Genomic DNA, 27,149 nt, shown 5'->3' with positions numbered 1-27,149 from the left:
CTATATGGATGTACATAATAATTATTACGAGTAGGTACTGATCGGGATGAGCGCAAAATTGAATTTTCACATCTGGTCGTCTTCCGTTATTCGCACGACCAGATTTACCTATCAGTTATACGCGCATTGTACATGTTTTTTCATTTAATGATGAATTTATTCAAATTCTAATTTTTGGAATATTTTAATATACTCAAGTAATGACCATAGACATAAAATATATTTTTAAATTCTTGAATTTTTTTATACTACATAATAAGGAGTGGCGATACAAACTTTAATGTTTTTCGAATGAGAACCCCATTTTGTATTATTGATGAACTTAACTTATAGTTTTTTGATTATACAAATGTTTGTATACTAAGGATATAATCCTCAGTCCTTACAAATAGTCTTACAAAAATATATAATATTTATAATTACGGATTTAGTATTTAATATACTTGGATCATTTTTATAAATTATAAATACAAAATATTGATAGATTAATATTAATTTCTAAAATTTTCAAATGTCTATAACGACTATAACCCCCATAACTTCTAAACCTATTATCATGGAGCTATTATCCTTAGTATTCATATACTGTTCATTCGAATTTTGATTTTGATATTATGTCAAATTATTCATAAAACGTAGATATCTGCTAAACAATTTACAATAGAAAAGGGATGTTCTCGTTTAATAAAAAAAATTGTATCTCCACAGGACTAGGACCCTCTTAAAGTAATACACAAAATCTCATAAATTTTAAAATACAATTTATAAGTATATTTAAAAATTCTAAAAATCAGAATTTGATTAAATTCTTTATAAAATGATAAAATTGGGTCGATCATGCTTGGTAAATCACCCTGTATATAGTATATTATAAAATATAATATTAACCCTAGGTATCACTCTATTCCCGGTCGGAATGACACCAACCCAATCTATATGTCAGGGGTGTGGTCACAGGTGGTGGGGATGAGGGTGTCATACCCCTCCCTCATTTTAGCTTATTTTTGTCATATCAAATATTATATGATAAAACAATCAAAGTACCTATATTAAACGCTATATAGAGTGGTCTGCGAATAGTAAAATATTCTGTATAGTACTGTCGAACAGGAATTGTTTAGCTCTGCGTCTAACTTGTGTAATAGCAGGACAATACAATAGTTTATAAAAAATCACCCAATAAGACTGCGCAACGTTACTCAACAGCGATTCGATTGAAGTTACGAATCATCTAAATCACAAACATTTTTTGGATCAACTGGCCGTTATACGACTAAAGTTACTTACCTATTTGTAAATATTAAATTATCGGACACGGTGTCACTGTTCTATACCAATAAATATTAATCTGGTTGCAGAACAAAGTATATACATAACGCATACGTATATACGTAAAATATATATTATGTACGTAAACTCTTGTACGGTGAAATAACATGTTATACCTAAGTATCTAACCTAACAATATTATATATTAATATAAACAAAATTATGAAATCAGAATCATAATATCAATAATGAATATATGTATGTGTTTAGGATAAGCTTTATTTACTTTTCATTAAAACTTCCAGAGTTTGAGTCATGTTGATAAATAATAATAATAATAATATAGCAGTATAATTAAGGTATAGCGAGGTATACCAGGTACCTGCGTATACATATTATATAATGCTAAATAGATTTAAATTCGAATAAGTTTTTGTGAATTTAGACTTGTTACTCGTATTATAGTATGACTAGGATATCAAGAGATAAGGCACCCTAACAATCAAATCATAAATGATTAATTAAAACCGTGTTTTCTTAATACCTATTTGTCATTGTTGAACAACACTAGTTTTTACTTTTACTCGCACTTTGGCCTACGTTATTAAATTCCGCAAACTTTAATGGAATTACACGATAAATATTAATTATCATTGCACTTGCCGTTCTTTTTCTTAATTACATGACCGCGAGGAGGACCGGCAATAATGTCCTATTATATAGAAGTCGCTGATAACAAAATTCAGCTGTTGTATATAATATGAATAGGTGTACTATATGTCGTTAACCTTCCAGCCCTTATTATTATTATTATTATTACTCTCGTGGGAATTTCTAGTTGTATTACAGCCACCAATTACATATATATTATAAAATATAATATTGTAATAAATCATACCTATATAGTTCAGTTTGTTATTTCCGAAACAATGTGATTATTTGTTTTTATTACTATCCTATAAATGACGTCGGGGAAACCCTTTATTATAAGTTTTAATATTTAAATTATTTATTATTTATTTCCAAGATCTTACCATCTTTTACATGATATTATATAAAAATTATTACAATTCAAAATAAAACTTAAATAAGGCTATAACGATTAAAAGTAACTATGCAAATTTTAAAGAAGAAAGGGTTTTGGCAACGAATTTAAATAAATAAATTTATAGACACTTAGAATTGGCGCAAATATATTTCAAGAAATGCACTAAGTTTATGCATATTTAAAGCGAGCAATAAAAGTAATTAAACGCTTCGTTAAACTAATCTCGAGTAATGATGAAAATTTAAACAAAAGTATTAGTTAACTATCTATTTAAAATTTAGATTTGCGAATTGTCAAAAATGCGTTAATACGAAACATATTTTTTACTTACTGATATTCATTTAAGTATACAAAATAAAAAATATTCATAATATGTATGATATTTTATGATAAAAAATATCAAATATTAATTTAAAAAAATGTCATATTATGTTGATAATTCAAATTTAAAATAAGATCAAAAATGATTTTTTTCATAAAAATAGATATTATACAATATCACATAGGTATCCGTATAGTTCTGTAGATAGTTCAACATATGAGTACATATTGTGTAACCAAAGGCTATAGTTTAAGGAGATAAAATCTTACCAGGTAACGGTAGCCGTAAAAGATGAAAAGTATACAATAAAAACTTTTTCTGCTTAGGGTTTACGACACTAGTGTAATCGTATCGATTCACTATAGGAAAATGTGAAACGTTTCAGACGAAAGTTGTGGCAATAAAAATAACGACTGGGTGTAAAATGACGACAGTTAAAATTCGCTTGTTGAAGCACAAATGAAAGAAGTAAATTCCGAATTAATAAATTCAAAATGGTTTCGTCTGGTTTTATATTTTGCTCAGCTGTTGTCGTGGATCAAACTTCTCATCATTTCAGAAACAAAAGTGCTTTAAGGCTACAATATGCATAGAATATGTATTCCATACAAAGGATATTAAAAGATAATAATAAAGGTAGTTTCTGTACAACACTTTTCGGGTAATTTACTTTATAGGAGTAACTGTCTTTTAAAAAAACAGAAAATTAAAAAAAAAAATCATTATTGCCGCTTATATGCTGGTCATTGACTGACCTGAAATAGTTAATAACTATGAAAATGTAATCTAATTGTACATAGGTACTAATATTACGTTTCATGTTTTAAATATATATAAAAAAATAATAATATAAAAAAACTGAAGCATTCCGAACAACAAAAATATATTATATGACGTCGGAAAATAGTTTGAAAACATTATTGCAATATCACCAAGACGAGTGGCGAATGCACTATAGCGTGGAGAGATTTTCTGAATTTGTCGAAAAACGTTTGAGAGCACGACATGTGTGAGCCCAGTCACATGGTGTCCGAAAGTTTTCTTATTACACTGCAGTCCGTGGTCGAGAGAAGTGGTGAAAAGAAACTTTGTTTCTTCCCTCTCGTACTTAGAAATCATTAGTAGCCGGCAAAATGAAAATGAAAAAAAAAACCCAAAGAAGAAGTGCCCCCCGATGGGGCTTAATTTCATTAACGCATCATCTCTCCACGGTGGGGCACGAACATACACCACACGCACCACACACACCCACACCCACACACACATACGTGGCGAAGTCGGTACAACAGAAGGCAGCCGCCGTTCATTACCAAAGGAATATAACGTTCACGTGTGCCCATGTAGGCTGTGGAGGTGAGTGACGTCACGATATACCGAAACCCGATCACGTCCAATACTACGGTATAGAAGGTTGTCGTGCCGGTCACGTCTTCCTTTATCCCCTCTATCCACCGCCCGGTCGTATTCCTCCTGTGTTCACCGACGCCGATCCTCTCCCGCCGAATCTTTGCGTCCTTTTTTTTTTTTTTTACCTCCACTATACGTTCTACTTTTAACTTTGACAGCCGCGCGTCCACCTCCACCTCCGCGAGGAAAACATGTTTTGAATATTTCACCCCCTCCCCTAATAGCTTCGGAGAAACCTCAATTTCTTCTTTATACTCCCTACTATATATATATTATATTATACGTGTATAGCCATAATATATGCCGCTGCCGCTTCGTCTTGTTCCATATTGCCACCCCTCGTCTCGGACGTACGAATATATATATTTATATATTTATATATTTTATTATTCCCCGTGTCCGACGCGCGTAATAACACGGTAAAAAAATGTGTCCTCAGATATGGGAATTCCATATATAATATTACGCAGTAAAGTTGACGGTGAGTTCTTTTTATTTTCAAACCACAAAACACATGTAATAATAATAACATAGCTGTTAAGTTTTTCTGAATATAGGTACGATGCAGACGTTTTCAACTTTGTGAATATTCTATGTAATAATATTATAATATACACATACACATATAATAATATATGTAAATCAAACTTTACGTTCAAGCTTGAATAAATTTGCGTAGTAATACAAGTAAAAAAATCTGTGTTCCATAATGGTAATAGACCTACATGGTTATATATAGACGTTAGGTAGTATTATATTATATTTATATGCGAAACTACGCTAAGTATATGACGAGATCGAGTTGTTGAATAAATACTATAGAATCAACATATTTTAATGGAACCCTTTGAACGTTCACATTGATATCTTTAACATTGTTTTTAATAATTATAATATCTATACGAAGCATAATATACTGCAGTTACATTATAATTATGTAGTACTCATAATTCTTCTATGATCATGATATTTTAATCGGTCATTAAAATAAATTATCTAGTTGGCGAATAAAAAAAAAATGTTTATAAACTAATTTAAATAACAAACACGTTGCATAATATTAAATTTATATTAGGTATAATAATTATGTTTTAAAAGTAAAAAATCGTATGACGAAAAAAACATATTTCAAATTTTTAGGTAATATATTTTGCATGTTATAATAAAAATGTACAAAAGTTTCCCTTTTCTGGACATAAAAGAAACATTAAGCTGTATTTGGATAATAATAACGTGTCCTCCCTTTCTATATGCGTTTCCGATAAGGAAGAAAAACGGATCAGAAACGCCATTAGGAAAATTGATCAAAACAAATCTAGTAGAAAGCAAGATAGCGATAGGAAAAGAAAAAGGGATACTATATGGAGAACCTACAAATATATAAAATTATGTGGCGAACGAACAATAGAAGTTAAAATAATATATAATGGACGACCTGCAGTGGTGGTCACACAACATATATTACAATTTATATACAAGCGTATTGCACCTCCTATATTTTCAAAAAGGCAGTTTTTCGGTGAATGGCAAAGTATTATTTACCGAGAACCTGTATAACATAATATGCGAATACAATATTTCGATAATTGAATGCATCTTTTTTACGAATTATGCAATTTTTTAATTTACTAAAAATACAGACGGTATATTATTATGTATCTATTTATAGATTTCCTTTAAATTTAATATTTTCGTAATGGCTTACGACCACTATCACGACAATACATCCTTTCAGATGGTTTACTGTGGTCTACTCTATGGGCCATATAATATATAATTGGTGCTCTGTTTGTAGATAGTTATTAATTTTGTTTTGTTTTGTTTTTTTCTATTTTTTTTTTTTAATGACTTAAAATGTAAATAAGAACATCCCAGCAACATAATTCCCGAGAACAGTTTTCGTGTATAAATGTTTTCCACGTTTCTCACTTTTTCAAGCACTTAACTTCAACCGTAGGTCCATTTTTACTTATAAAACCCCATTTATTATTGCGCTTTTACCTTTTTATGGGTTTTTTGATTAACGACAGTTTTCATTTTTGCGATGTTCGTACGGTAGGTACGTGCAAGTCAGTGCTATTTTTCATTTCACTGGAGTTATCTGGCGAAACAAAAGTACGATGATATATAAATTAGCCAACTCGAAATGAAACTTTTTTGTTTGTAGTTTTAAATTGCCACTGATCCTTTGTAACGGGCGTTCAGATATATAATGAGCAATGTTATAAATATGACTAAATCCAGATATGGTCCTGAAGTATAGGCTATATATGCCTATACCTAAATAATACCAACGCGAAATAATGAATGTAGCTAGGTATTAGATGGGATTAATTTTGCTGACTTATGATAGGTCCCTTGAAATTTATTAGAATAATAACTTGATCAGTATCAGCTGTAATATACGGGTGGTCCTTTTAACGTAAGACACTAGGTATGGCAGAAGACGCACTAACGGCTTTTTCACTATTGTTTAAGCTTTTTGAACGATAGCATAATATATTTTTTTTCATATTAAGAAGCAAAATATTGTTCGGATTGTTTTGATCTGTAAAAATTAAATTTTGGACAATTAGTTTAATAAAGTTATAAGTATTTAACGTTTTAATGAGCGGAGTAGTGGACCATCAGTTTGCAGAGTACCCCTGTGGCCCTGTACCACTCCACTCCGCTCATATTACCTATAAATACTCATAGCTCATATACTTCTCGTCCAAAAATCAAATTTTAAACATCGATGGTCTCCAAAAAATATTCTTTTTTGGAATGAGAATTCAAAAATGCGTGTTTTTATTGAAAAAAGTAAAATATTAAAACAATTTTAACTAGGTACAAGAAATATATTATTTTTAGAAAAATTTTAATTTTAAAGACTTAAAACTATGAAGAAAAAAAAAACGTTTATAAAAACGTTAATAGTTAGGTTAAATGGATTACCCGGTATATTTATAAGTAATAATAAAATAATGCGCATACCTATCGTTTAAATTAATAATATTATATAAGATAAAATATATTTATTATTCGTAAGATACATTGTTTTGATTGTTTGACGCGATACATTTAGAATCCTAAGATAAATAATAATTTATTGTTAAGAGAATAAGTAAACGTACTATAACGATAGACTATTAGTTTTAATTAATAATCGTGTTACGTTTTTTGATTGAATAATTATAAACTATTGTACATTACCTATATTATTGTGTATGGTCGATGGAAGGTACGTATATTACTGAGTATTGTTCTTAAAGGAAATAGTCGTACTTTGTTACTTTGGTATTTAAAATGTCAAGAATAAACATTTAACATGTCTTAAAATAAGACATGTTAAATGTTTATGTCTATTTTAATCTTGATATCATAATTTAATATTGGTAATGACTCCGACAAAGAGATCCACAGTATTATATTTGTCTTAATTAAGTTTGAAACAATAATAACTATAGGTTGTCCTTTTGAAAACGCTTCGAATAATTTAATCTGGCAATGAAAGGGTTTTAAATAACAATAATTAATTATACAGTAGTATAGCGGGTAGGTAGGTACTACATAGAACATGTATAATACAACGCGTCTTATACGGGTCGGCTACGTTTCGCGTCAATGTTTGAACTTATTTAACCCTCTGAACCCCGAAGTTTACTGCATAAATAAAATATAACTACTCAGGCACTTCGATATATTTTGACCGTAAAGTATGATGAAATTAGTTATTAAATTTGCTCTCGAGGTGAAATTCGGCGGAGCAAAATACGATAGTAATAATAATATAGTATTAAATACCCGGGTAACCGCGGTTTGTGCGACGAAACGGAAATGGCTATTGAGCGGGAGGAAACGGACTTCCTACGTCGTATAATATATAGGAACATATATAGAAGAAGAGAGAAAAAGAGTTTCGGCGGCTGCGGCAGAAGGCCCTCCGTCACGCGTCGTATCCGTGTGTATAGAGGAGCGAGTGGAGGAGTGAGTGGAGGAGGTATTTCGATAAAAATAACAAACGGTGTATATACGATGTAGTTTTATTATAGGTGCCAAACAGTGGCAGCAGCAGCAGATGGGGTAAGTTATACTATAATAACGTCCCGGAGCCACGGTGACGTATTCGCCCCACCTGCTGCTCCGCGTCCGACGTCGTCGTCGTCATCCTATAAACGAGCTTACTGTTTATTATTATTATTACCCGTCTCTCCGCGGGGATGTATGGCATTTTTCAGATTCAACGATGTAAAACGATGTTTCAGTATTTTCTTTATTTTTTTTTTTTTTTTGTTTATACTCAAAGACGCGCGCGCTGCGTACGTATGAGAGAGACGAAGGGTTTTCCGCTCTTTTTTTTATGGCCGAAAATCGTTTTCTCCCCATAAGCTGTTTTTACGGGAACTAGCTGCTGAGGTCCCGTGCGCGCTGCAAGTGCCGGTGCGCACACTACGAACGATATTTCCTCGGACGCATAAGCCACGTGTCACATTTTTATTATAATGTAACACATCGGAGCACTTTAAAATAGAAAGCCTATTGTGTTTCTTTACGACGGCCGATTCGCGTGACTGGAATTTATACTCCCGATCCGGGACTTCGCCCCACCGCCGCCGCCGGCACCGTCTTTTCCGACACCGCTAACCGTTATATGGATCCCCATTAAAACGGTATAATTTTATTGAATTTAATTGAAAGCCGTTTTTATGCGAGCCGTAAAAGAAACGGGTGACATGGGTTCGTAATATTATAATATTTATACAGTATTAATAATAACAAGCGGCGGCGGTGGCGATTGCTGTATAGAGGTTAAACATCATGTACCTACATCAAGTCTTAATTATATTAATGAGCAAATTGAGTTAAATTATCTTATTCGATTCATTACTGTATAGTGTATAGGCACTTAAAGACCGTTTAATAACAAATTAAACGCATGGTACATCTTAAATAATATAATACGTACATTCGAATCGTACATAATATGAATATACCCAGTATATGGTATATTATGGTGCGCTTTGCACCGTTTTTACTCCCTGCCGCACAGTAATACGCGTACGATCAAATCTTGATATAAATATTTATAAATAATATTGCAAAATAGTAACTCAAGTCTTGTCGCCATATCATTATGATAATGTCATCGAACGACATACATTGTAACGGAGTTATGTTAAATTCAAACACGCGAAAAACATCATCGTAACTATTGTATTTAGTAGATATAGTATATACTATATAGTATATACCATCTATATCAACTACCTATATACTATGTAGGTAAGTACTATTATAAGCATTTAATTTTTTTTATTATTACACCTATACTATTATTATAAAAAGTCTATTTATACGAATAAAAATACAAACGTACACACGCGGACGCCGTGCCGTGTGGGTTTCATTGAAGGACTCGCATAAATTGTTTCCGTTCGAGATCCTGCAGCGGCCGCGGCAGTTAGGTAATACGCCGATAAGATCGTACCTTTTTCATATATATAATACACTTGTCAACCGTGAGGATTTTTGTGTAACGAATAAAAAAACTATATATGCTTCAGAAATGAGCAGGGAAAAAAATAGAGAATTGTGAAAGATAAAAAAGGCAACAGAAAAAAAGTGTCCACTCATTCTTTTTGTTATAAGCTCGGAAAAGTCAAACAGTTAATTAAACTTTTGCAGTAATTTCCACGCGTATATATGAGTGAGAGAGAGAGAATTATCTTTGGGGACTGGAACGTGCCTTGGATTTATGTGCAGCCGACGCGCAGATAGGTGTAGGCGAGGTATATACTGCAGCTGATATAGGTATGTGTGTATATATATAATAATACATTACATAATAATAATATAAATAAAAATAAGCGAAAAATCCGTTAAGACTCGTTCGCAGGACGTTTATCATTAATATTACGGCCAGGACACAGAATTAGTTTTGGGAATGAAAAACCCCTCTGCCGCGGTATAATAAATACCAGCTGAAATCCCTGCGTGCGTTCAAATTGACTAACGGACCTAATAATACGCGTGTACCGGTATATAGTCGCCCACCCTGCTGCTTATTGCCCGCATATGTATTTTGACGGACGATTAAACTCGGACATTTGAATAAATTATCCACCGCCCATGAATCAATCAGAAACAGATTTCCCATACATATATACAATATACATTGATATAGGTAGTGCTTTTTCGCAGTTAGGTAATGGATTGTTTTTGTCCTTTATTGTAAACAACTATAGTGAAAAATAAAAAATAAACTTTCTACCCTTATATTTTGTATATCAGGGGAGTAGATATAGGTACGTAATGACGTATAAATGGTTAATATTTTTATTTAGAATTAAACATATTATGTATAGGATTCTTTTTGATAACTCATATCCTTCTCATATCGCATTGTTATATTATTATTCAGAACAAACAGAAAACATAATAATATTATGTTTTGTATTTAGTAAACAACAGCCGACTACTATAATTATTTCAATAATTTATTATTATTATCATTATATTACATGATATTTATGATAGTTTATTGATTTACTGGTCTTACGATTTTGACGTACATATATTATGCAATGTATAATAATATTGTACTTAATTTGCAAATTAGTTTTCTTTTGTACAATACAATACGACGCAAAATCAATAAAATAATGTTTAAGAAAAAGTCGTATGGAAAAATGTACACTACCATATTCAACTTTTACAAAATATTAAAATTAGTATTAAATAATTAAACTTTGTGACATATAATACATTATCATAATTTATGTTTTAAAATGTTATATCAGCAATCGTCATTATGTTAAAATAATTAATAAACACATATTGCCAATATTGAAAACATTCTAATATTATATTATTATATACAAGAAATTGCCTCAGATTAGAATTTTCACTTTTGTTGGTATTTCAATTACTGTTAAAGGTTTTTTTGGCATTCGTGGTATTTCTAAGTGTATTGCGGAATTAATGATGTGCGTCTACGCCTATATGTTATATATATATATATATATAATGTATAGCACTACATATATTCGAGATTCTATTCTATAATAAAGCTTGGAACATTTATTGAGCTTTTAATAAAGTTGATCTTTGGATTTCAATATTAATGAGAAAATTAAATAATGTCGGTATTAAAAATATTTTGTTTAATATTAAAAACATTAATCATAGATTCGTAAAAATATAATAGAATAAAATATTGATCTCGGTTTGATATCATTATTTTGCTTACTGTCACAAACATTGTCGGTAAATGAAAAAAATAATAAATACATATTATATGAATTGTTGTATTCGAATTTTGTTTTGTACTTTTAACCCATTTTAAAGTTGGTGGATTGTAAACTGTAATTTATTTTAGTGTTTTAATTTTGAAAAAAGTATAATAATATTTTTACAACTTATTAAAAAGTTTTTGAGAAGCTAACATTGCAAGGAAAAGAAGTGTACAATATAGTAGCATATTTTTAAACATATAAAACATTGTATCAATATTTTTGTTTGTATCTATTCTTATATATTTTTCGAAATACTTCAAGTTTATAGGCAATATTAAGCATAATACCTAAACCTAATGTTTAATAAGTTCAGGAATTTCGTAATTTTTTTTTCTTCATGGCTACAACGGTTGAACGGTATAGCCACTGTTTATAAAATTAATAATGGATAAATCGATTCTTATATTAAAAATACGCTGTTATCTCATTTTCTTTATAGTATGACGAATGCAACGTTATTGGTACTATAGACAAAGCTTTTAAGAAAGCGATCGCGTTAGATGAGAATTTCTAATCTGGGTGTTCGTTTGATTTTAGCCATTCCAAATTTCCGCACGTATTATTTACTTTTATTAACGAATAACGATGTGCGGAATTCTCTTAGATCGTAATACCATCTCGTTTATCTCTTCCAAAAATAGCGTGTTTGAAGATTTCTTGAAATTTAAATGGAAGAAAAACACTATTTCCCAATCCCTTTATAAATACTCTCCGCAACACCTTCCTATAACAACTCGGCGGCGCTTGTAGTGTTTTCGTTGCCGATTCCCCCCATCGAGAAGATCATTACGGTTATGAATAATTTCCGAACCGACCGTTTTCATCGACATCAAAATTATTATTATTTTCGAGGGTACTACGTTTAAGTGGAAGAGAAAAAATATAAGTATAATAATAAATATTAAATAAGAAAATAAAGGAATCAGTCGTGACAGGGGTAGCCGGGTAAGGACGTAGGGATATAGCTATTGGATGGTTTCCGATATAAAATTATATTTCGAGGTTAAACTTAAACCAACACCGAGGTTAATTAAGGTGCGTATATCCTGCTGACTTGCGCCCGTCGAAACGTTCTGTACGAGTATTTTCGTTTCGCTAAACCAGAAGTCTGTGAAATTGGAAAATTGCGTCTTCGTCCCATCCACTTATATCCTATCTCTCTCTCTCTCTCTCTCTCTCTCTCTCTCTCTCTCTCTCTCTTATATGAAATACGGTAGGCCGCCGGCCACAGAGGCATCTGCGTTCTATCCGCCGACCCCGGGTTGATGATAGCATTACAGATGAAAACCATATGACGAGGAATCGTGGAATTTTCACGGTCTACGAACAAGCCGAATCATCATTTACTGCGGTTGGGTCCCCGAGGGCGAATTGAAATGTAATTCTTTTACGGGCCACGCACGACGTTTAAGTGGAAAGAAAACACATTTCAAAGCAGTCGAAAAACAAACATTTGTGTATCTAAAACGACAGGCAAAGCCCTAATTCGCTAGTCACGTACTAATGGTCAAATATTTTATCTTTTATATATATAGGTACACGTATGTGGTGGTGACGCGATGTTTTTTAAAAGTTGTTTACGCCAAATATACAATAATGTTATTTCAACGATAGTACACTTTTTATTTTTTTTTAACGAATTTTTAGTTACCTACCTAACATAATATAATATGACAAATTTATTTCATTATTCTATGTAAAAAAATAGCCAATTTTTATAAAATAAGAGCTGCCGTATTCGTTAGCTCGAATAATCCTATATGTAAGTTATATACATATGTGCTTGTAAGTCAGTTAGAAAAACACATAATATAAACCTACTTTAACGTAGAAGTAAAAAAAAATGCTCATCGACCTGGGATGAGCGAGTGGTAACACAATAAATGTTGCTATGTACCAAAAACGAATCTGGAAATGAGGCTAATCGAACTTTATTCGTAGTCATTCATGTCGCATCCAAATATACTGAGTTTTTGATTAATGGACTATGTGTACGTGAGCTTGCCAGTAAAAGTGTCAAAATCAGCTGACTCATTCAATTCGGAACAGAAAAAGTTTTTTTACACAGGTTTTCAATTTAATAGTGCAAAAACGCCTACGGTCTCCGAATTCCAAATGTGCATGTGCAACGGCAAAAAGGTTTGGAATGTTGAAAGAAACTTATTGGAAGGGAGGATTATATCTAAAAGGATATAGCGCTTCTACAAGTTTTTTCAAACAGATTTTGAAATTAATTATAACTTGTGAAACGGAAACTTGTTTAGAAACTACCCAATACCTACGTGTTTTCTTTTATATTTACTTTGATTTTTTTACAACTGAGTTTAATTGTATGCTAAAATTTAAAAATATACGTTAAAACTACTCCCTCCATTTGAATTATTAAAATATGTATTTTGTTTTAAATAATCTGAGTTCCGGCACAACTTTAGTAATTCGAATACTTCAGTTTTTTTTTTATTTAAGTACCTACTTGTAGTAAGTATACCTATTTATTTATATTTTAGAATTCTTACATTATATTATATAATTATAAAAAGTATATTTTTATATTTTATACCTTCGTCCTTCAACAACGTATACCTATAATAATATATATAAATTCTAATTTATTTATAGTTCAGCATTGTTTTATCATACTATAAGTGCACATAATATAACAACAATAAAAAATGATTTGTATTATCATATGACTACCTAATTTTAGTGTGAACTTAATAGTTTATTTATAAACTATCATAGGTAGTTAAAATCATAATGACAGTTTTCAAAAAGAAACTAAAAGTTATTGAACTTAAATTAATGTCATAGTTTATATTTGGTTTTCATTAATATGCATTTATTGTAATACATGACAGTGTACAAGACCATATTACCTATGTAAATCATGAGTTAACTGTATTAATCGTAAATGTAATATTAGACTTTGTTACAAACATGGCGTTAGATAGTAGACCAAAAGTAAAAGTCTGATAATTATAGAATATAATAAAATCATAATGTTATGAACAGTAGAATGAATACAATTTAAGCAAATACTTTATATTTCAAAATATTAAGTTATAGTACCTACCAAATAAACTATGAATTAATAAGATTCGTTTTTTTTTATCCACTTACATAGTTACATTATTACAATATGAAAACGTCAGATTGGTTTATGATTCAATTTAATCTCAAAACAAGTTAAATTTAAGTAATAATAATTGTACTTAATGTTTATCTTGCGATTTAATTGAACGGATATTCGTTTAACTTTTAATCTCTGTAATACTGCCATATCATTATTCATTGAGCCCTGATGTATAAGCTATTGTGCACGGATTCGTTATAGGAAATACTATAAATTACGACTGTAATTATCAGCACTAATCGTATAAAACCTAGGTGTTCATTGTAATAGGTAGGTACATTATATTAATAAACAGAGGGTGTTTAATATAACTACTGTTTTCACGTCAACATGTTGAATATTTCAACAACCCTTGAAACCTGATATGAAGATCTATTTTCTATACGTACATACATCGCGGCTTAACTATAAGGGAGGCTTAGTCCCCTGCATAGGCGTTTTTACTTTTTAGCCCCTCCTTCTGGTTAAAATCGGTGGTGACTGGTTCAATGTATAAGATAATTAATAATTATATGTGTAATATATTGATAAGTCTCCTGCAAAATAAAGAAATATGTTTCAACAAGTAGAACAAAGCTTAATATGTCTCAAAACCCAAAAATACATACAATAACAGATTTGGATTTGTCGTAACATGAACAAATTTGTATTTCGTTGGATTTTTTACGATTGTGCTATTAAACAAATATGCAAATACTAGTATTCCCCTGCCCTATACGGCTATATCTGTTTTTTTTTTTTATTAGCTTTCAATAAAACTTATAATAACATTGAGGATTTACTATGTACAAGTTTATATTGTATAAAGAAAATCGAAACATACTTCAGATCGAGTATGACCCAATACAGAATATTCGGCGTCCTGGTACAGAAAGAGAGTTAGGTATCTAATAAGATTGTCGACATAATGATATTTTATAAACATTTGCATCTAAAAATAAAGGCATATGCCGCATACAGTTGTAAAATGTATATTATACTAATTGTATTGTTTACATTTTATTTTTAATGACGAGAGGGGTGGCGATGGTGCCTTTCCTCTATGGTTTATTTTCAACTCTGATCTCACAGGACTCTCTGCAGTGACTGCTAAATCCTAGTGACACTCATCATGATGGGGGTTATTTTGAACTTTGGTTTTCTACAGGACTCTAGCCCCCGTAACTATTAAATCCTAGTTGCGCACACGCAAACGCAGTCTACGCTAGTATAATATTATAGGTGACGATGTAAAAAGTAAAAACGCACTCGAAAAACTCGTCGCACAGTCGCGATGTATCGATCGCGTGCATTACATCCGAGCATAATATACATAACACTATTATTATTATTATTATTATTATTATTATTATTACACACATATTATATTGTTTCACCGTAGCGATAAAGTCACTGTGGGTGTGTGTGGGTGGTGTGGGTAGTGTGTGTGACGTGTGTGAGGGGTTAGGTTGGAAGCGCCGCCGCCGCCGCAGTCGACGGTGGCTGGGTGAAGAGGTATAACGCGCGCATTAACTGTATATACGTACGGTGGCGGCGGCGGCGTCGTCGTGCAGGAGAGATAGGGCCAACGCGGATTTATTATTCGGTTTCGGTGGTGGTGGCCGCGCGCGTTGTATTATTAGCAATAAAACTCGCGGCGACGCGACGTTTCCGACACACCGTGAGAGGGCAGCGCGGAAAAGGTGCCGCCGCTTTTGTTTATGCGTTTTAACGGGCGCGCGTCACGCGACACACACACCCGCACACACACACACACACACACACACACACACACACTGCGCGTTTATAAGCCGAAAACCCTCCCCTCGCTCGCCCCTCTCCACCCGCCTCCAACCCGGCGCGTTTTAGCCTAGGGTATATTATCCATTAGTTAGAAAACATTATACCGTAGAAAACGTTAGTGCGACGCGACGGTAATAAATATAGTCACTATATAGGTATATATAATACGTATTATATAGAGGAGTGTATACCGCTCATATACCTGCCCTATACATGCATACACGATATGTTATACGACTGCTGAGGTGTCTATGATTTTCATACTTTTTACGGGGGTATGATTGCTAGCCTCTCCGGCGAGAGATATTGCTGCGGTATCTCTGTACGTCACGATGTAAAAGAAACGTCCAGATGCGAACGGCGCGACGTGCAAGAGACGACCGAAAATAAGTGTAATATAATTGTTATTATTATCGTGTGACGTATTAAATGCGTACTTATACCATAACATACAAGTGCCACGTGAAACCGAACGGATAATTTTGACGAGCGTCAGCTGCAGCGCCCCGAACAGCGCACACGTGTACCTCCAACGGGCGAGTATAACTACGCTCTGCACATGCCGTAACACATCGTAATAATAATATTATAATACGCGATGTTCCTACAAGTCCTGACTGCGATCAATGCACGTTTTTACCTATATACAATTTAGCTTGTAACTATGTTTTAAAGTGAAAGTGTTGTCGAACCAGGGTTTTGCGGCTCATATACGATATATAGGATGATAATGTGGGGTGGCCAGTGACCACAAGTCCTGTTCGAAACGGAACTGTCCCTCTTATGAACACCGTGTATTCACGATGTCTCCTTTTATTACGACATACTTCAAACGAGACGCTTTTTCCTTCTATTTTTAGTATATTATATTATATAGTCCCGTTATCTCCATATTGTTATTATAATATTATATTATAGGTACCTATGTGGCTATGTGTAAAAATTAAATCCTATGCAAAGACGTACAAGTGTACAGGATAAAAAAAAATACAAACAATATATTTTTTACTGTTTTGTATTGAGGTATTGAGTTATTGAAACCAAATGAACAACAATTTTTTGTTTCGAGCGTCGAAAGTCATAGTCTGTAATAAGCGTGGGACACGCCCTATATTGGCGCGTATTGCACCGCACTGTAATATTAACCCCCCCCCCCCAACCCTTTACCTCATATAATTTCAGACAAACATCATCTCCAAAATATCATTAAAAATATGAAAGTCAGTGTAAAATTATTCTAGTTTTTTTTTTTAGAATTGAGCCAAAACCGTTTCTCTCATTTTTTTTTTTTTACATTATATTATATTAATATGGTCACTGTAATGTATTATAGCGTTCAAATCACCATCATAAGAGTATAAGACGTCTGCAATATAATATTGTGTAATGTATATCGTAATTATATTTACGTCATTCTATTAACAGTAGTTATTCACATCCGGTTGATAAGTAAACACTAAACACTATAATATTGTTAGTATACGTCATAAAAATACTATATTATTTTTGCTTTATTTACATATATTTTATATCACACGAATGCCTAATAACAGGAGTACCTAGGTATATGTGACCAGCTGGGTAGTTGGTTAAGAATAAAATAAAATTAAACGTTTATATATTAAACACGAATACATAAATGTATTATATATTTATATCAACACTTCATAGTTCAAATAACGTTATTTTTTAACAAAATATTACGATTATGATTAAAATTGGAAGAATTGTCGTTCCGTGTCCCTCTTGTATTCTACGCACGCATGCTATTGATTTGCCTATACGAACTACCTTGCTTTACTTTTACCATATACCATGTTCTTTTGCTGGGTTAATTATTATACACTACAGTCGTGGCATCGTTATATGCATTTTTAAACCAGCAAGTTTTCCGCAAAGTCACCAGGACCCACTGGGCTTGGCAAGGGTTGACGGGGCCCTGTCAAATTAAAGCCATTCTAATCCCTGGTACACGAGCACGTATACACGTGGTCATTATAAATGCAAATCCCAAGCAGGACCCAGGGATCCTTGTCCGATAGAGTAATCCGACGGCAGGATGGATGGGGAAAATTGAAAATTGATTATGAACACGAGCTTCTGTTGTTGTAGGAGACGAACATGGAAACCATCTAATACGACCTTTGAAAGGGTTGCTTGAACACGATTAGCCTGGAAAGGGCATCTTGACATTTCCTATATAAGTTAAGTGATAAAATTTTTTTTCAGATGTTTCTGTTATATTATAATGTGATATTTTTCATTGTTCTATTATTTATAATTATTGTATTCATTATGATATTATAATGTCATTAAACAAAACAAAATATAGGAAACCATTACTTAAAATTTTAAATTATGCAAACATAAAATACAATAGACTGCAAAAACAATTAAAATAATTTTAATATGGCATAAGATAAGGTAATTCCTAAAAGATAGTAAAAATGTCACATAAATGAAATATAATATTATTTAAAGGCTTAAACATCTAGTTCCTAATAACCAAAGTGAAACGTAATGACTATAAACATTTAATTTGATAAAATGCAATATATTATATAAACAAAATGTAAATTTGGTGTAGGTTAAAGTAAAGTCTGGTAAAGTACTAATAAGTAAAGATAACGGTTAGGTTATACGTAATAATACTACCCATATTTTGTCTAACACTCGAAACTATACATCAAAACTAAAAACATTAGGTATAAAGAAATAAACAATCAATTAGATTTTTTTTTTTGTTCAATTGGAAGTAGGTATATTTTTTAAGATCAATATTTAAAATTAGGTATTTGTTTGTTTGAAAGGATTATTATTTGTTATCATATACATATATAAAAAAAGTGATGTGACCTTTTAGCTCTTTTTTAGTAGGTAGTTATATGGCAAATGCAATTTCGCCGGAGAATAAGTTCATGTCCACTCAACATCACGTACATCGCTGTTTCCACGGTAACCGTCTAAATCAAACCACCAGGACCAAAGTAAACAAAACAAACGAAAAAACTTGGAATTTCGCAGGAAACCCAATTGATTCTCGGGGCAATTTTTGCGGCCAAACGTCTTGCTTAATCAACCGAAATCACAGAAAACCTTCTTAGAAAATTGAAAAAGCCCGGGTTCTTGCCGAATCATTTATATCTCATTTCTTTACAATACAGAATGAAAATGAAAAATTGTGAATTTAAAATATAACATGGATATAAAGATTAGTTACAGCGACGATTCATTCAATTATATTAATCAATTTATTGAATAGGTATTATTATATATTGTTTTATATGATATTCAATAGTCACAAGCCACATGTGGGTATATTGACGAAAAATAATTATGATAATTATAATAATACTATGATTAATTATAACATTGTCACATTGAATTAGTAATTGTTTTAATTTCCATATATTGAAGTCATATCAATTTAACTAATTTAAAAACCCCGTAAAATAAGACTTTTTTTTAAATTCCAAACATTTATTTTACTTAACATTTAGGAGATTTGATTTATGTTCCAGAATTTAAAAAATGCCCAAGTTGAATATTGTTTAATAATAAAAACTGATATATTTAATTGAGAAGTTATTACATTGTCAATTAAACAGCTCCTACAGGGTGTCAGTAAACATTTTTGATTTAAATTTTTTTTTTAATCCAACAGTTGCTTTTAATGATTAATGAATGCAATAACAGTTTAGACAGATGGAGGAGGGGTTCAAAAACGTCAAAATGTGCATATGGATGCTTACAGTGTCGTTGTAATTTCTCTTCGAGCGTAAAACGTGTGTCATAGCGATGGAATCATTTTTCCAGTCACTACTCATGTAAACACTAAATAGTCCATATATTATATATATATCAGAGCCATTCAAATTATTTAAAAATAAAATAGTATTAGGGTGATGGATGTTTTCAATATGATATATTATGCAATCCATCAAGACAATACTTAACATATGACTACAATTAATATTTACCTACTCAAGAGTCAAGAACTATAGGTATGTAGGTATATGATTTATTATTTAAACCATTAATTAAGCCATATATTATACATATTTTTTTGAATAATCTTATTATTTATTTTAAATTCGTATTAATTTATATTCTGATCATCAACTTCGATGGAGAATTCTAGTAGCAAATTAGATCTAGTTGGTACTTTTGATAGGTCAAAATTGAAAATTCTCAGTACTTTAAAAAATTATCGGGAGAAACAAATAAAATACAAATGAATTTGTTAATATTTTAATAAAATTACTAAAATAATTAAAATAACCTATTGGTTACCAACAAAGTAGAACATCTTTAATTAAACCGTTTTCGATTTTTTTTTTATCTCTAATTTATGATAAAAATTGACTGTACGATCAATAACACTTAAGAACTAAGTAGACAGGTTAACAAAATTAATCTAACGAGTTTCCTTATAAGTTGTTAACACTGTAATTAAAAAAAAAATCACTGTAATTTCACAAATAATAATAATAATAAAAAAATATCAACCTACCATAAGAATAATAGTAAAATAAATTACTTGAATAGCAATATCAAAAATTACATCATGACGTAATATATTTTTATATAATATAAAATATTTATAAAATATATCTGTATTCGCTCAGAATCTTTTTTCATATGTAAATATTTATCATTGATTTTAAATTTAACACATACATTACAGTGACTTATTCCATGACGAGGTATATACTTGAGTCAAGTTACTTGACACCTACTGTACAGCAGAACAGTAATCTACTTTCCCCTTTTTTATCTATCTTTTATTTCTGTGTGCGGAGACACTTCTTATAGTAGAAAAAATGCTCTAGAGATGTTTCTGGTAGGAAATTGGATCTAGTTGGTAGTTTTGAGAGCTCAAAATTGAAAATGCTCAGCACTTTTAAATATAATTGTAAAAAAAAAAAAAAGTACAAACATTTGTTCAAACTTTAATATTATTATTGAAATCATTTTTTGATAACCGTGGTTTCTGAAAAATTAAACTGTCTAGCACAGAACCGTTTTTCGTCATATACAATGATTTAATCAATCATCGAATTCAAATTAAATACATCGATTACATTGTCAACTCAATAATAAGGAACGCTCGACACCTACTACGATAACCACGTACACCAAAACAGTTACCTACTTGACGGATCTTAATATTTTGTCTAGTTGAATATATACAATTATTAATGATTAACTTATACTTTATAGACGAAAACGATTTCACAACACTTTTGGCTTTTGTAACTATTTATAGTATTTACCATGTACCTATATAAAATACCTATTCAAAATACCTATTACACACGAATTATTCAAAATGTTGGCGTTTAGATTTAACAAAATAATATAATCTATTTGATTTATTTATTTAAAATAGAAATAAGGAACACTGTTTTTTTTTTTTATTATTAAAATTCCATAGATCATAGAGTTTTGAATAATTAGTGTTTGATTTATAAATTTTTTTAAAACATAATTTAATAACATTTGATCAGTACAAACTACAAGATTCTTTTAAAATTAAAATTGTCTTCTACAGATGTATTAATTTATTTTAAGATATTATGTTTATATTAAAATAGCCAATTATAATTGTCCAAAATGTAAATAGTGTTGACATATTAAGCGCGTATATATATAGTTTATAAACTGTCTTTTAGACGATGGTCATAATTTTTTGAGGATCAAACTTTTAGAAACAATTTAACTCTTACTAGTTAGTTTGCTCAATTAAAAGTCATCTTAGTGTTGCTTAATAAGCAAATTTTTATTAAAAGTTATTAGGACAAATAATTTATCAATAATGGGTCTTTTGTAAAAATGAAAATAATTCAGTTATAGGCTTTGCATGAGTTATTTACGTTATTTAACTTTTATATTTAGAAAAAAATCATTTCTATAGAACATTTTTTTTAATTCAAAATATCAATGTACACTTTAATATGTTGTACTTATAAAATGTAAAAATACCTAAAAATACATTTAATTTTTCCGTTTTCCGTGTTCAATTCTAATATATTGCAGGTAGTATTTTGGAATATTTTTGCAAATATCATATTATAATATATTAGTTTCAAAAAATAAATTGATTTCATATTTTGTGAATTTAAAATTATTACGAACCTCCGCCAAATTTGACCAGCCTTTTAATAAAATAAGAATTGTGAAACACATTGATATTTCGTATAATTTCTATTATAAAATTGTAATTATAATTTATTATAACAACAAAAATTAGTAAATCGACTATATTAAATACCTAAAATTTAATGAAGTAAAATGTAAAAAAAAATAAATAAAATAATTATAATAATCTGTCTAATCAGTTATTATATATTTTAAACATTACCTATACAATATTATATTATGTTACCTACCTATAATAACCTACCAACTTTGTATACCAAAATAATAAATAAAAAATAAAACAATACTATCTAATAACCGTCTAATAATAATTAATAATAATAATATTGTACTAACATGATATTATTTTGTCGTCGAGGATTAGGATCACGGTTGAATGGCGAAGCGCGCGAGTTGGCGGGCACGGCAGCGACACAAGGCGGCCGGCACGTAACTGAATGTGCTTGGGCGTAGAGTCGGGAGCGTGCGACTAACAGCGCACGGCGCGCACACGTGACCCAGTACACTACATTCTTTTCATAGGGAATATTGCAGTGAAACCCTTCCGCCTGTTTTTTTTTTTTTTTTTTTTAATGTGCCCTTTCATATATTTCATCGCATTCCAAGCACACCACACAGGTACATGGGTATTTCGTCCTATTTTTTCCCGAGGACATGATCCCATTTTTTTATTTTATTTATTTATTTTTTTTGTTAAAGTTTAGGGTGCGTATAAAAGGTAGATTTACGAATTTGAGTAAGACGTATACGTATATCGTATATGTGTATGTGTATGTGTTTATGTGGACTTATTACGTTATACAGTTATAAATTGAAACAAGTTACTATATCGTTTTGGCCGCCGAGTAAAACGATAAAATGTATTGGTTTAACGATATGATTATGTCATTATAAACTTTTTTCTATTGCGTCTATTAGAACTTATTAAACTTTTTCGTGAATTGAAGGTTTTATAGATCGGTAATCGAGTCTAGATGGTACTTTATATGAGATATAATTGTTCTTAAGTTGGCTACTCCAAATGTAGGTACATATACTATATATATTTAAGAAATCCTACCATAAAAAATGTAAACGTGTTTAAATAAATGTCAGCTCCATTCACAATAAGTTTTTAAACGCGGCGATTTTCCATTTGTTTTCAACTCCACCAACTCTACCAGGGGCGTGCTCATTGAGTGGATGATTCTTGGGGTTTAACTCCTCCCCCCCCCCCATTCATAATATATGATAAGCCATGATACATTTAACTCTCATAAAATATTATACCTCCACTTTTAACCTTTAATTTTTTTTAATTTTTTTTTTACCGATCAATGAATTTTACACAAAAAATATAATGATTAATATAAATACAAAACATTTTTTTTAAACCATATATTATTTTAATAATAATTAATTCAATAGTACATAGTTTATAAGATTTAGTAAAATTAGATAATATTTTCAACTAATATGTATATAATTATTATTTTTTTTTTATTAATATGAACAAATGGGTAAAACTACAGATAAATAGATAATATTAATATAAGTATATAACTATGTATGATTATTCTAATTCTAATATATATAATGTGTGTTAGTTGTTGGTTAAGGTTTATAATAGTATATTAAGATAAATTGTATTATACACCTAGATTGTAATAATTAGTTAATGTCACATTTTAATATCTAGCTATTCATCTATGTAAATAACTGTAATTTATTGTATTTACTTATTTATTTATAACAACTATTTGCATGTTAAAAATTTGTCTTTTTATCAATAAGTTAGATGACCTTGTTGTCAGTAACACTTTATTAATAATAATAAAAAAAAAAAAAGATAAATTGTGTACCTATTGTCTTTTAAAATATTACAAGTACCTAATTTAGATAGTTTATTAAAGATAGAAAATAGTTATGTTTAAAGAAACGATTACACTTCGGGTGTTTTATTTATATAATAGTATTTACCTTGCATATAATTACTTTGGTTAATTTAAACAAACATTAATATTGTTTAATATTATTTTAGCTTCTTACTCAAAATATCAGTTTATTTACATTTATTTTGCATAGCTTGTTTTAAATGCTATGGACATGATAATACTACGTAATAATATATTTATAATTTCAGTTAACATTTACAAAAAAAAAAAAAAAAATGGTTATTGAATACTAAATATTTAAGTACCTACTATAATATAATACTACTATACCTACCTACCTATTATAAAAAATGTATACCTTACAATGTGCTTTGAATTTTGAACACAATAATACCTATCAATAATTAAAGTTGCTTTTTACATTTTAATTTTAAAAACTTGGTTACTGTATGAAATTTAAAAAGAAAAATAAATATAACCCTAATACGTACATGTTGGTAAAACGTCAAATTCTCGTTCACTGAGATCCTTTAAAACGACGAAGCCCCTTTTACAGTCTAAAGTGCTCGGAATAACCGGAAACCCGATTCTAATTTGGAATTCTTAAGAGATTAGTACGGCTCGAGTCCGTTGAATAAATGAGACGGAAAACAAAACTCGTTGCGCCCGGGACGTATACATTCCTGCTCGATTAATTTGACAGCGCTTAGAGTCGTCGTCGAAACGACATCCCCGTTACAGGTGGTTCCATCTTTTTTTATACTTGGTATACAATTTTACCCCTTACTCGGAAAATAACATTTTCGTACTGAAATTAGTGATAATCAAAATTGTAATGATGTTTTTTAATTAATTTTTCCGTTGATTGCTCAAATCATTATATACGAATGTTTTCATTAATTTTAGTTTTCCTTTCATATTCTATTTTATAATTTAAAATATATATTAACTACTGTAATTTCACCATAACTACGTTCCTACTATAATGACACGAGGCCCAACTGTTAAATCTGTTTTAATATTCCGAGTTTTTCTCGTCACTTAACTTTCAAAACCTACATATTTTGTAGAACTATATTATAACGTATTCGCAGTTTTATGATACTATATATTACTACCAAACATTAAACGTTTAATGTGACGTAAAATACTGAATGACAGTAATAGATAATTTTGTATCACAGGTACATATTAACTATTGTCATTTTAATATTTAACTCAAACAAAAACAATCACATTTACCTACCGTGTTTGTTGAAAGTTTCAGTAGCCCTTCGGTTATAAATCATAAGGGTGAGTTGAAGTTAGTCTCTATATACATACAACCCGGGAAATCCGTTCTAATGTCTATTATAAAGGGCCAAAATGCAAATTCAACATCGACTACTACCGCGAGTTATAGGCTTTGACTATAATGTTCCCTCCTCCGCTCTGCTCGAGGCACGTCGTCGTATAACAATTAAGTGAATCCCCCGCGATGCCGTATATAGGAGCACCATATTCGCAAGATGATAATGTCAACAACGTTCATTCCTCCAACTGGGATTTCTCTCCTGAACGTAATTAACACTACACGAGCATCTCAAGTCAAAAATACATTAATACAATCACGTATATTATATATTATACCTATAGTGATAAGTGATGGGATATCATGAAAAAAAATCAATTCGAATAAGTAATAACGTTCGGTTACGTCAAATATTTTTATTTTATGCTTCTACGTTAAATTGTAACGTAGAATAATATGATACATACTATACTATGGTTGGGGTTGCTGAACCGTGTATTTTCAATTTCTAATTTTATAATATCAAAAACAATATTAGGTATAGCCGTATAGGTAGCGAAGCAAAATAGGTACATATCACGTAGTATAAAGTCACGATAATACACAAAACTGTCAGTTTTCTGATTTACACGTAGGTATTGCCTATTAAATATAGGTACCGATTATTACACTATTACAAAACAATACGGTTCGTGAATTTGTCAGGTCACTTTACGCGTTATTTTATTGTGTACATTAATTATTTCTGTACACATTACTTCGAAAAACATGTAACCTATTTTCCATTATATAAATCAAGCATAATATCAAAAAAGGACTTCTGTATGGAAGGGCTAAATAATTGTATAATATACCATCGATTTACGAGATTTAATTTAGTCACATGATAAACGGTAGTACGTCAGGTGCACATTTTTGGAAGGGGAAAGTGCACATGTTTTTCTGTTATAATAATACACGTTAATTTGATCGAGACAATGTGATTAACGACGCTTTTGCAGTTGTCAGTGGCACACGCGACATGTTCTGACAAATGATGTAACTTTTGTAATCATGTATAACTGGAAGAGAGAAAGAGGAAAATATGACCTAAGTGTCCAGTGAAATTCTGTTTCTTGTTTTCAACCATATATATAAGCCCCTCAGAGAATTGAGCATTTCCCCTTTTATCCTAAAAAAAAAAGTTCAAAAGTTTGAAGGGTTTCTCGATAATAACAGAATCGCTAACGAGACACTACTAAACACTAATAAGGATTCTGTAAAATGTTTTACAAAGATTTTACAATTTTATATGATTCCATTTCTCAATATATTTTAGTTGCCGTTTTTACGCCAATATTTTTTATCAAAAAAATTGATTCAATATAATTTTCACCTACTAATTACCATCGATTCATTAACAACCAAACTATTATCATCATGTATAACATTTAAGATATATATATGAATTATTATAACGTATTAAACTATTATCTTTTGGTTTAAATATATATGTTACGGGCAAAGTAGAAAATTGGAATAAGTTAACATTGTCCGGGCATTGTATACAGTGCCCATTTAGATTGGGCACTATACAATATTGAA

General features: G+C 30.5%; 1 protein-coding gene across 3 annotated transcripts in view; it reads right to left on the bottom strand.

Annotated features, from left to right (window-relative positions):
• Positions 1-27,149, bottom strand: part of LOC100165618 (kinesin-like protein CG14535) — a 182,623-nt gene that overhangs the window by 88,022 nt on the left and 67,452 nt on the right. The window contains exon 1 of one of the 3 annotated variants that reach the window (XM_008187594.3): positions 22,737-22,962. The exons of the other annotated variants lie outside the window; for them this stretch is intronic. Within the exon in view, the coding sequence (XP_008185816.1) occupies positions 22,737-22,738 (2 nt within the window). The 5' untranslated portion in view covers positions 22,739-22,962. Of the gene's footprint in view, positions 1-22,736; positions 22,963-27,149 lie in introns of those variants that run through there. 3 annotated transcript variants of the gene reach the window in all.

Source organism: Acyrthosiphon pisum, chromosome A1, assembly GCF_005508785.2.
Source record: "Acyrthosiphon pisum isolate AL4f chromosome A1, pea_aphid_22Mar2018_4r6ur, whole genome shotgun sequence".
Taxonomy (NCBI): domain Eukaryota; kingdom Metazoa; phylum Arthropoda; class Insecta; order Hemiptera; family Aphididae; genus Acyrthosiphon; species Acyrthosiphon pisum.
The sequence above is the reverse complement of the archived record's forward strand: the minus strand, read 5'-3'. Positions and strand labels throughout refer to the sequence as shown.